The 13,141-nt window shown below is 28.3% G+C and overlaps 1 protein-coding gene across 1 annotated transcript in view; it reads left to right on the top strand.

Moving 5' to 3' along the window:
* SMC1 (structural maintenance of chromosomes 1) overlaps nucleotides 1-13,141 on the top strand; it is a 62,462-nt gene that overhangs the window by 25,182 nt on the left and 24,139 nt on the right. Inside the window, exons 5-8 of the mRNA XM_067271699.1 lie at nucleotides 4,761-4,929; nucleotides 8,151-8,363; nucleotides 8,453-8,538; nucleotides 11,144-11,309. Of these exons, the coding sequence (XP_067127800.1) occupies nucleotides 4,761-4,929; nucleotides 8,151-8,363; nucleotides 8,453-8,538; nucleotides 11,144-11,309 (634 nt within the window). The remainder of the gene's footprint in view (nucleotides 1-4,760; nucleotides 4,930-8,150; nucleotides 8,364-8,452; nucleotides 8,539-11,143; nucleotides 11,310-13,141) is intronic.

The following is a 13,141-nucleotide window of genomic DNA, read 5'->3' as shown; positions in this document are numbered from 1 at the left end:
TTCAAATTTGAAGTTTTTAAATACATTTTAACTTTTATTACACTAAATTAATACCTTATTGTTTATATTTTCCTTTATTTATCATAATTATATTACAATTAATAAAGATTACAGCCCAGTTCAAGTACAAAAACTGTGGGCCTAACATTGTTGAAGCCTGGAAGTAGTCACTAATAGATTATTGCCAGTTTTTAATGTTAAAATTGATATTGAATTTGTAAATTGTGTTTAATAATTTAAATGTAAGTTTTCGGTATTCAAAACTGTTTTTCAGCTGTAGAAACATTAATTTTATGATTGCAATTGTTTTTGGCATTTACAACTTTATGCACTTGCACAATTTTGGCATTTACAACGTTATGGCTCTAACCCTGTTTTTAAACTTTTTTTGTTTCCTTACTATCATACTTAGGTGTTTGAAATTATACCAAATGTTTTATTCCAAAGTGTAAATTGTTGAAATAATTTTTATAGCATTTGATTAAAGTTTGTTCATTAGAAAAAGTGTTTTTTCTCTCTCCTGAAAAGTTTGTCTTTTGGCATTTACAACATTATGGCATTGCACGCTTCAATTATCTTTTTGTTGTTTTCTAAATGTAGCACTGATTACAGATTTATTAAAGTGTTCTGTGACAGTTAGTGTATCTCCAGTTGAGAACTACTGTTCTATGATTGTTACTTCTGAACAAGATATTTTTATTTCAAAATCTGTAAATAAATAAACATTGGAGTTGCCATTGTAATTCTGTATCTATTTTTATTTATGAAATAATTGATCTCCTTCAGTTTTTATAGTTATCACTTAATATGCTATTCTATTAATATTGTAGAACAAGGATGGCCAACTTTTTTTTTGCTGAGATTGACTTCTGTTATATTAAAACTAGTAGTGATTTACCAGTAGATCACAACTAGTTACTATGTAACAGCAAAAATGGTGTCACTCTACCATGTTACATAGTACGTAACATAAGTTTATAGTAACATCTGTTTGATACAGGTGTTACTATCAACTGTGACTTCCTACTATATGTATAGTATAAGCATGTATTCATACTTTCTCTCATTTATGATTTAATATTGAAAGTAATTTAATAGGATTTTTTATCTTAATAAAAATACAGTAAGACCCCACTTAACGCTGATTTGATATAACACAGTCTGCTCAAAGCCTTAAAAAAGCTCTAAATTTATGCCAATTTAAATTATTGCGCCATTTCATTGATTCATGATTATTTACAAACACAAACCAATCAAAAACGTGTCAAAAAGGTGTACTTTCTTTAAATCTATGTTTGTTTGGTGCAATTTTGGAAAAAAATATAACCTCGTGGATGCCATAGGCAATATCAGTTTCACTTGGCAGGAATTAACTGATAAATGCACAGACGAAGTGTGAAAGAAGTTATGGCTGAAGGTGTCCAAGAATTCTCAACGAGAAGAGCCTATCGCTGTATCATTAAGTTGACCAAAGTCAACCTAATCGATACAGCAGGATATTGAGGAGTTACTGCAGGTTTCTGGTGAGAGTCTTACCAACGATGACCTTCAAGAACTAGCAGAACAAGGAATTCATATAAAACTGGAAAATAGTGATTCTGAAAATGAAGAATCTAAAGAATTTGCTACAGATTTCCTTAGTAAAAGTTTGGTAATGATAACCAAAATTGTTGATTAAATTGTAGCAAATGATCCAGATTTTGAAAGGAGTGCAAAAGCAAAATGAGGTGTTTTGGATGCAATCTTCTGCTACTGACGTTTGCTTAAGGAAAGAAAAGCGACAAAAGAAACTTCACGACTATTGCAAAAAAAAACAGAAAAATCAGGGCGTTCATCACAAAAAATGAACTTTACATTTCTGTGTGTAAATGTATGTGTTATTTAACATATATTATGTTTATGTGTTATTTAACATATATTATTTTGCAAATTGATATAAAAATAACTTAGAATTAAAGTAAAATTTGTTTATTTTTGGTTGCATGTTCCCCTATCCCTATTTACTCTATGTTAAAATTACCTCGTTTAACACTGTTTTGTTTTGCGCTTTGTCGTCTAGGAACGCATCTCCCACGTTAAGCAGAGTCTTACTGTATAAGTATTATGAAATTGTGAATAGTAATCAATCAAAAATTTGTCAGGATCAACTGTTGACAACCTTGCTGTAAACACATGCCCTGTTTATTGGTTGCCTTGCAAGACGGCAACTGCTAGATATTGGTTATCAGCCCTTATCATCATCAAAACAATCTGAACCAATGTAATCACAATAAGCAGTGGTCAGCTTTTTAAAATTATATAAAGTTGAATATTATTTGAATAATTCAATCAGATCAATTATAAGTGAAAAATGCAATAATAATACTACATTAAAAAAAAAATAATATCTGTTCATTGAAATGAAGTTTATTTGGAGAATGTTTGTTGTATGTCTCAATATAAATATTCCATTAAACATATATCTATTTTTTGCTTCTTCTGTTAAGACTATTATAAAAAATTAAAACACAAACCCAAATCAATAAATACCCCAACTCTAAAGTAGGAGGAAAACTTCTAAAAAAAAACCCAAGAAAAACATCATTGATTTCTATTTATAGGCATTTTCATTGCTTTTAAATGAGAGAATATTATTAAATTATTAAAAGCCATGATTTTTTATAAGAACTTCTTGCTTAACTCTTTCTTGACTGTTTGCCACGCCCCCTTGTTTAGGTTTATTTTGTAAAACGGCCAAGGACAATATAGGTCAGTCAGGCGATATTATTTTAAAAATTCAACAAAAATCAAATTATTATATTCATACGAAAAAAATCATGTGCATTTAGTAATACCTTTAGTTTTAAATACAATATTTTTCAATACATTTTATTAGAAAAATTTATAAGAAAAAAATATATATATATCAGAACTGACATTTAAACTTGATAATTTGTAACTTTTTGTCAAAATTAACATTGTCTAGTTACCTAGTTATTTGCTGGCACTGAGCCAGAAAGACATAGAATATTGTTTTGTACAACTTGATATAACAATTAACAATTATGCATGTACGTTTATTTGTTTATTCGTTGTGAAATTATCACACTTTATATCAAACACTTTATATAAATATCACTTTATATAAATCAAAACTTTATTCTGCTGCCAACTAATATAATGAACTAATATACTTTATTCACTTCATATCAAACAAGAATATAAATTTTTGTAATAAAAATATTTTTATGTTGTTAAATCGATTTTTATAAAATTTATCGACAACAGATGTCAGCCCTTGACGGCAGCGTCTTGTTTATTGTCTGTTTCACATATTTTTGTTCAGGTGGTGTTTTGTTGACTTAAAAAATTTTAATTAATGCTTTTTTTTTTTTTCTTTCTTAATTTTTCATTTTCTGATAATTTTTTATTTCATTTTTAGCATATTCATGCAATAATATTACTATAATAAGTTCATTGATGCTATAATAAGTTTATTCAGCTATAATATGTCAACGTGTTATAAATATTCAAGTTGTGACCTTCAGTTCTGATATTTTATATATTTTTTATTTTAATCGAAAATATCAGCAAATGTTACATGTATTGCTACTGGTAATCATATGTTTATTACAAAAATATATAATCTCATTCGATACGAAGTGAATAAAGTATATTAATTCATTATATTAGTTGGCAGCAGAATAAAGTTTTGATTTCAAACAAATGTTTGATATAATGTGTGATAATTTCACAACGAATAAAGGTACATGCATAATTGTTAATTGTTATATCAAGTTGTACAAAACAATATTCTCTGTCTTTCTGGCTCAGTGCCTGATCTTATCAGTTCAGTTCTCAAAATATCTGGTTTGTAAATACAATAATCTTGTTTTAATGGATTGCTTGGGCTGCTAAAAATCACCCGTTGTTCCAAGAATCCATTATGTTGCAAACAAAGAATTTGTGAAATCCAAGAAAATATTCATTATTCAAAAAAATTTGTTTTTTAACTTCCTACATATAAGAAGTTAGTCAAGAATCTCAAGAAACTACTAGAAATTATTTAGTTTTTTGAGATCTTTATTCTTTATTCTATAGAAACATGTTTATTGCAAGATTGTATATTATGCTGTATATGTGTGCAAAAAGCTGACAGAAACTGTACATACTATAAGCACAAAAAGAAGCAAATTATGTATGTTCATTAGCATTTCACTCGACTTCGCAATTTGTTAAAAAATTGTCCATTTTGGTTGGTTTTGATGCCATTTTCATGCCTATTGAAAACAACAACCACTTGTTATTAGCAATGTCATGTGCAACTTGTTTATCTGAAATTTACCAGGAAGGTCTTTACAACTTGGAAAGACTTGATGGTCTCACTAAATTTTGGCATTACACTTAGACCGTGTCAGAATGTTCACTAGATGGCTCCTCCTTAGGTGGTAACAGCCTGCTGACTCTTTTTGTACAATTCTTCAATAAATGATTCGCTTGGTACCTATTCCAGATGTTCCAAGTTAATCATTGATGGGGCTAGAAAAATATATGTTGTTCTGAGTTATGAATCTGCTAAAAGGAGGCAAAATTACATTGATTTGGTGGAACCTGGGGAAAAATCTGTTGTTCTGCAATCTGTTAAAACAAGGTTCTATTGTATGTGTTTTGGTTGTTAACATTAAAATATTGTTCATAATGTTAGAAGAAATTTTTCAGAATTAAATTCAACACGCTTTAATTTTATGAAATTAAAGTGTTCTTTATTATAAATATTTCAGTTCTTCTGATCACAAGGATGAATATGAGAAATTACGTACTGAAATGATAAAGGCAGAAGAAGATACTCAATTTACATATCAAAAGAAAAAAGGAATTGCTGCTGAAAAGAAAGAAGCACGTTTAGAAAAAGAGGAAGCAGAAAAATATCAACGTTTAAAAGAAGACCTGGTAATTTATCAATAAAATTTAGAATTTTATATTACATTTAGATTTTATTTCTAATGTAACTATAATATTTAGTTACTACTACAAAAATATTATGACTATTTCATTAGTTTTATTGGGGTTCAACTTTTCACATTGTTTTATAATGATCCATATTACATGTAATCAAAGATATTGTAATTTGTTGGTTGCAACTTACAATAATTCTTTGGGAGATCCCAGAGTGAATTTGTGCTTTTATACAACAAATTTTTAATTTTTCAGTGAGACTGTCTTAAAATTTATATATGAGTAAACAATAAGCTATAAAATACAACAGTTCCTACAGAATATAGAAATTGTAATCCTCTTTAAATTTATAGATTAAACTTTATTATTTTAAAATAATTTTAACAGAATGGATGCAAAACTAAAAAATTTATATTGCTGTTAAAAACTTTAATATCTAAATCTTTACTCAATTTTTAATAGACCTTTTCCACATGCTTTAACCAATCAGCATAAATTTTATTATGCTGATTAGCAAATGAGCAGTTTAGAGGTACATTCATTAAGTTGAACGAGTTAAACGCGTTAGTAACGAATCGTTCGAAAAGTAGTAGTCTCGCTTAGTGCGCATGCTCCACGGTGATGACGTATCGAACGAAACTCTAATGAAGCTCACGAAGGAAAGAGTTAGTTTACTTCGTTAAGAAAAATGGCACCCGACGATATCGATGTTTCTAGATCTACTTGAGTATTTAAATTGTGAATTAAAAGGTGAAATGATTGAAATAACTGTCCATCCGAAGCAACCTAAGAAAAATATTTTGGATAAGGCTGCACTAACAACATTCATATCTTCGATTTTAGAAACAGCCATTTAGTTATAACGAATCGTTCGAAAAGTCTAACAAAACAAGAATAACGATGACGTCATTCTCGTTTAACTCGTTTGACTTAACGAACATACCCTAGATCACTGCTCCAAATTCAATTGACTAAAAGTAGTGAAACTGAAGGATGGATGCCTGGACTGTGTCCTTCATCAGATTATTCATTCTGAGTCTTGTCAGCTGCCCATAGGTTTTTTTCCATCTATCATTTTGACTAGCTTTCTTTCTTTCTCTGCCCATGGTATACAGAAATTTACTGACCAGAAAACTAAATTATTGTATGTGCTCTCTCTCTCTCTCTCTCCCCTTTTATTATAGGATCTGCTATTTCTGTCCTCTTATCCAAACAATCCTCATGGTTCTGCATACAATCTGATGAACTTTTGTAATCAACTGCTTGTGCCATGTGAACACAAATCCTTATACTACGTTCGCACACAACCCACGACTCACTTCGATCTCGATTTATCTACAATCTGGATTGTGACTGTCACCAGTCGAATGTTGTGCTGTTCACACAGGCAGTCAGCTTGAGAACAACCAGGCTATTATATGCGATGATAAAACTGTCATAACTACTTGGTAAGTCATGAACACCAACACACAAAATGAAGTTTTGATTAGAAATAAATACTTTTTCTTGCCATATATCTAATAGACAGATGTCATTGTCTCTCCAAATATCTTTTTTATTTCTCTGTTGATAGCCCTACACGTGTTCCACAGCCATCTTGTATTTTCTCGCGCGCATGGGATTGTGGGATCTCTCTTATGACTGGATCTAGTTTCAAGAACTCTCTTGAGTCGATCGCAATTGAACCTCGTTTCAGTCGAGATTGAAACAGTCGAGAGAGGTTGCACCAAGGCACAGTCGCCGACCTTGGTCACAATCTAGATTGAAATGCTTGGTGCGAACGGGGTATTACATTTATATATATTAAACAACTGTAAATAATAAAAAATTAAACAAAGAATAACCTATGAAAAGAAAATAAATGCTATAATTTAAAATCTGTTGTAAATTAACAAATATAAACTTGTCAAAAATAGGCAGATGGCACTTAAATTAACAATTGCTTGGACTCCTTGCCATTTTGAGCACAAGAATTGGCTTAAAATGTTTTGTATTTTGCAATGTCAGATTTCTTTCTGGTAATAATCTCAATGTCCCCCTTTTGAATTGCATCATGTTTGTTTTTCTGTAAGAAGTGTTTTCTGCTCAAAACATTTTATTTCAGTCAATCAGTAAGACTAATGTAGCTTTATTTTATCAGATTATATTAACCTTTACAGATTACTTTTAACATATATATATAAACTCATCATTGAAAATTAATTCATATTATGTGTACAATAGAAAACAAAATTAAACAAAGACTCATAATCAACTTCATCTCATTAATTTTTATTGACATTCTGCTATTTAAACATTTAAATTAATAACAAACCCAGCTTAAAAGAGCATTTATGTAATTGTATCTGCATAACTGATTTTATCATGTGATTTGAATGCTTTTGACACACTGCCTGGTGATCAGAATCATGTGGTTAGGTGTAAATTAAATTCTAGAATTGGATGAAAAAGAGCTGGAACTGTTCTTTGAGAATTCAAGATTTTTTAGCATAAAGTTAGAATTAAAATTCAAAGTTTTTATAAAGAAAATCTTTGTGAAATTTTATATTAAACTGTATTCCCATTTTCTTTGCTAAATAATTCGGTTTTATTTATCCTTTGTTTTAAGAAAATTTACTGTACTGAACGTATTGGATTATAAAATTTACTGATTATCATCATGTAATATATTAAGTATTTGTTAATTATGAATTTGACTTCATAGCATTAATTTTTGATAATTAAAATTCTTGTGAGCAATCTAGACTACAAAAAGATGGTTAATGTGTCAAGATACCAATATTAAGGTTTTTGGTGAACTTTGAAAAAACTGTTTAAGATAGAAACTTGAATTTGTTTCATTGAATACCTCTAATTGCTACATCACAATTTTTACCTAATGATGGGGGATAAAAAATGAAGAAATGAACATTAACAAGAATGATTGAAAAAAATCATAAAAAACATCATGATAGTGAGAAATGTCTGTTTTTCCAACAAAAAAAAATTGGTGATATTTTTATAGAAATAAATCCAGTAGAATGGGAAGAGTGTTATGGATTGGTCGAATTTGATTGATACCACTGCATATAAACTCAAACTTCTTTTTGCAAATCAACCACCTTTTTGTAGTCCAAATCACATATAGAGATAATTAGAGATTTAACAATATAAATTTATAGATGTGTATTTTTTTAATTTCCAATAAACAAAAAGTTTTACCATTATTTTAATAGGCAGCCAAACAAGTGCAGTTTCATTTATATAAATTATATCATAATGAACAAGACATGGAGCGTCTTACAGAAGAACTTTCGCACAAAAACAGAGAATTAGAAAAAGTTTGTAGGAGGAGAGAGAAAATTGAAGAAGAAGTAAAAGATAAAAAAAAGGAACATGGGAAACTTCAAAGAGAATTGGCCAAAATTGAACAGCAGATCAGAGAGGCTGTAAGTAAATAAAAAGAAAAAAACAACCTATAACTTTCTCAAATTAATTATAGTCTTAATAAATTATAAAATACATTTTATTTAAATAGGAAATAGAATTAAATAAAAAACGTCCAGCTTATATTAAAGCTAAAGAAAGGACAACACACATGCAGAAGAAATTAGAAACAGCAAAGTGAGTAAAATATGCAGATTGTAAACAAAATTGCTTAGATTCAATTTAAATCTGGTAAATATTGACATGCATTAAATTTTTAATACTAAAAATTCAGTAGAAATAAATATTCCTAGATAAATGCCGAATTTTCAATTATTACAGCCAGGTGGAATGACTGCCTCGAAGAAAATGCGGGGGTCTGAAGGTCATTCCGCTTGCAGCTCAGGTAAAGTGCTTTCCTTATGTATTGTTGATGCTCAGCCATGACTATGGTATTTGGAATGAAATAGAAATTGCTGCTTCTGTTTTTATAAGATTCAAGATATAGCATGATCTCTTTCTATATAATTTGTAATTCAGAAAACTGTTTTTCTGTTTTTTAACAGAATTCTAATATTTACAGAGATAAGTTTTTGATAAATTAAGTTCTTGATTCTGGATTATATTTTCTTTTTTAAAAACTGCTAGATTATTAAATAATTCTGACTAAATTCTGAGAATTATAAAATTCTGCTTTGTTTATGTATTTCAGATTTTGCAATAATCTGTAAAAGAATTAAATTTATTTTGAAAAATTTACAACTGCAAAAAACTTATTTTATGCCATTCATTAAAAGAAATTTGTGTTTCAGTCACTTTCTTTGAAAAATGAAATATTAAAATGATTGTTTTACAGCTTTTGATAGAGAGAAATCACTGTGATTTTGACAAATATATTATTAACTTTGTCCTAAAAAAGTTTGGCATATTATTATATAATATTTCAATTAATCATGCATATGTATTATTAGATCTTTTTAATGTGTTTTTAAGTTGTTCTTTACATCTTTATAAACAATTAGTTTATAAATGGTTTTTTTTTAATTAACTGTCAGTTCAAGATTCTTTACAGAAATTTTACAATATAAAAAAAGCAGAATTCAAATTATATCTGTTTTAAATAATTTTTTTCCTTTTAATTTTGAAAATGTTTTAATGTTAATAGACTTTTGGATTATTTTCTGAGAAGATCAGCTAAAGCCAAATACTAGTGTATCATTGTTGTTTGATGATTCAATTTTACTAAATTTCAACACATTTCAATCATTAAATTGAGATTCAGTGAGAGTTATAAAGTAAAATTTGTAGAGTATTATCTGAGTATTATTATAGTTTATATCCCTAAAAATATTGTAAAATTTTAATGTAAATGATGATAAAATTACAAAAATAAAGAATGTATTTTAAGGAAGAAAGGAAGGCAAGTTATGTTTGCTTATTGGTGGCACCAAAATAATTTTAAGAACTTAATGTAAACTAGAGAAATTTTAATTCATTTGCCTCTATTTCCTTATTGTATACGATTTTTGTTATATTATTGTCTACTTTAGATTTGGTATATTATTAGGACTTATTGTACTGGTGTTTCCATTTCTGCAAAAAGAGGAAGTCTTATTAAGAAAAACCAATCTTTATTTTTTTCACCTGGTGAAAAACCAGGTAGAGAAATTTCAATTTGGGAAGAAAAGTTGATATTAATAATTGCCTGCTACAAGATTAACAAATAAATAAATTAGGTTTAAAGCTATTAAAGTTTATACAAAATTAAAAGGCTGGAGAACACAAAATTTGATAAGTTTAAATGTTAGACTTGTAACAAAACTGAGTTCACTGCTGTTATCATTGCCCATTATAACAATCATTTTTTGTTTCAAACAACTATAAATGTGAAATTAATTAGGAAAGTATTTAGTAAATACATAACTTATATCAAAATATATGCAGTTACAAAAAACTTTTAAATCAAAATATGTTGTAAGTACTGATATTGTCGACTAAATCTTTGAAGCAAGAGACAAATAATCCACCATTATTTGTTAGTTACAGTTGATGGTAATGCAATGCTATAGCAAACTGTATTGTTTTTAATGCACTTTTTTAAAAATATGCTTTTAAAAAATTAAATATATTTTAGGGATTACTTCACTTTTGTTGTCTTCTGTAATAAACATAAAACTTAATCCATAATGTATTTTCTGAACTTTTTTTTTATCAAATAAAAGTATAAAATTCAAAAATTCTGAATACTTTTATACTCAAACTCTAATATTTGTGAATTAAATATTAGGAAACCGTGCTTATTAAAATATTTAATAAATATTATTAATGACAAATTGAAATTGGTTTTCCTTATATGCAAATTAGATTTAAGGAAACATTCCTGTAAATCAGCTTCTGAGGAATTTTTATTAGTATATTTATTATCATAAATATAATATAAACCAGAGCCACATTCAGTAATACAGATTAATAATCTGAATGGCTTAAAATGAAGAGGAAATTGTTATTTTTAATCTGAAGTTTATATTTTAACTTAGATTACTTTTAACAGTATTATGATTAGTGTATAGTAATAATTTATTTATATTCAAAATTCATGATTGCAGATAATTTTGTATTTTTGATTAAATATTATTCAAAGATACAAATAATTACATATTTATAATTTTGACTAAAATATCTTTAAATTTACATATAAAAAATTTATTTAAAACTGAAGTACTGAATCTAAGCAATTTTTTCCATTATTAAAGTTTTTCAATAAAGAATTTGAAAGAGTAATACTTCTTACAAAATCCAATAGGAAGTCTCTTAAAGCTGCAAAAAAAGTTCATGAATCTCATGAAGGTGAAGTTCAAGAATTAGAGGAAGAGCTAAGAGAAATTGAAAAAAGGCAGGAGGAATTTGAAGAACAGTTAACCCAAGAATCACAGTCTGAAGGTCGAGATTTAACATTAGAAGATTCTCAGGTATAAATTTTTTGGCTAATTTTTGTGTAATTACAGTCTGCTCAGTTTGTCCGAAGATAATTTTCATTGGTGTAAAAACTGCATTCGTAGATCTTTCTGTCACATGATACACTTTTTTTTATATAATTATCAAGCACATGCATTCTGAGCAAAATTGTGTTTTTTGCTCAAAATTAGACTTTTAAGCACCTATTTTGGATAGTTTACTGAATTGAATTTCAGCTGAATACTTTAGTGTTCTCTGCATTTATCATAATCATAATTAATGGTTTCACCATTAATAATGATTATGATTATAACATGTTTTAAAAGGCTGTTTTATAATTTATCCTGCCATTTTAATAGATTTGATTAGGCTTAGTACAGATACTGTACATATGTGCATAAATGTGGACAAAAATGGAAAAATATTTTCCGAAATTTCTGCTGAGACCGAAAAAAAATCAAACAAGTTTGTTTTGTACTCACTCAACTCAAAAATTTTCTCAAATTGTAACCAATAGAAATGATGATCACTCTAGTTACAAGGTCTTCTCTTGATTCAAAAAATGGCAGATAAGATTTGATATACATATTTGAGATTGATTATTCAAAATGATTAGTTTCTAGTATATTTCCATTTTGATGTTTGACACTTGTATTAACTGTAGTTTATGTATCTGTATGTCATTAGGTCTAAATAATATATACAATATGACAGCTTTAAACAATTTACGAATTTGTTACAATGTCAGTTTACATAAGTTATGATCTTAGCAAAAATGTTTTAGTTAAATAATAAGTTGAAGTCTCCAGAATTGTTGATCCCCTAAACAACCAAAAAAGACCATGAATGTGACTTCTGAAATGTGACTCTTCACAAGAAATTTGACTTTAAAATTTTGATGACATCACTTTCATTACTCATTTAATTTCTGTAAATGACTTTTTCTTGTGCTGGAAAAGAAGTTTCACTACAAAAATCACAGAAAAAATATTATAAGAATATTGAATTTTGAAACAAAAATATATTTATATATATATATTTTTTTTTTCTGTTGTTTTTATATTTATATATGTCACAGGGATATGATAAAAGTGGGGATTTGGTCAAATCCTTAAGGGAGATGATCAATTTACTGAAGATGTTAAAATGACAATTCTATAGAGTCGTTTCCCTAAAAAAATAAGTGATTTGATCAAATCCCTGTACTATTTTAGTGAAAAGATAAAATAAACAAGTCAGGACTTTCATAGCACTGCTTGCACTAGTTACCCACACCCTCGTCCCTTGAACAGGCTAGTTGCCGGTGACCTCTGGCACACGCAGTTGCACAAATCATTACATCACAATAGTTGCGCACATTTATATCTTATTTTCCTTGTAATTTGTATGATTATCAAAATAATGGCTTTGAATACAGGACAAAATCGGACTCAAACTGAATTTGTGTGTGAAGAACAGTTTAATGAAACTATCAGGATGTGGGGGCGTGTACTAGCCGCTGGAGGTACAGGTGAAATTTTAGTGAAGCTTGATAATTCTGTTTTGAGTGAATTTAAAACCCATAAGAAGCTGAAATATGACAATTTTAAAGAAGTGGTTATTTGTGAATAGACTTTCCTTGATTTTAATTGTGTGTTTATTAATAATTGCTGGGATTGAGTCCAATCCAGGCCCTTTCCCTCGATCTCCACAACAAATACGTCAAGAAGATATGCAAAGAAGGGGACGAGGCAGACCTTGCAAGAATAAGCTTAAAGAAAAAGAAAGGCAATTGAGCGATACAACTAGTGAAGATTATTATCAGTTAGAGGATGTTTTTAATAAAAATAGTCCTGGGACCTCGAGA

The sequence above is a fragment of the Centruroides vittatus genome, unplaced genomic scaffold (genome assembly GCF_030686945.1).
Source record: "Centruroides vittatus isolate TY-2023 unplaced genomic scaffold, ASM3068694v2 contig_400, whole genome shotgun sequence".
Lineage (NCBI taxonomy): Eukaryota > Metazoa > Arthropoda > Arachnida > Scorpiones > Buthidae > Centruroides > Centruroides vittatus.
Note: the sequence above shows the minus strand (reverse complement) of the source record. Positions and strands in the feature narration are given on the sequence as shown.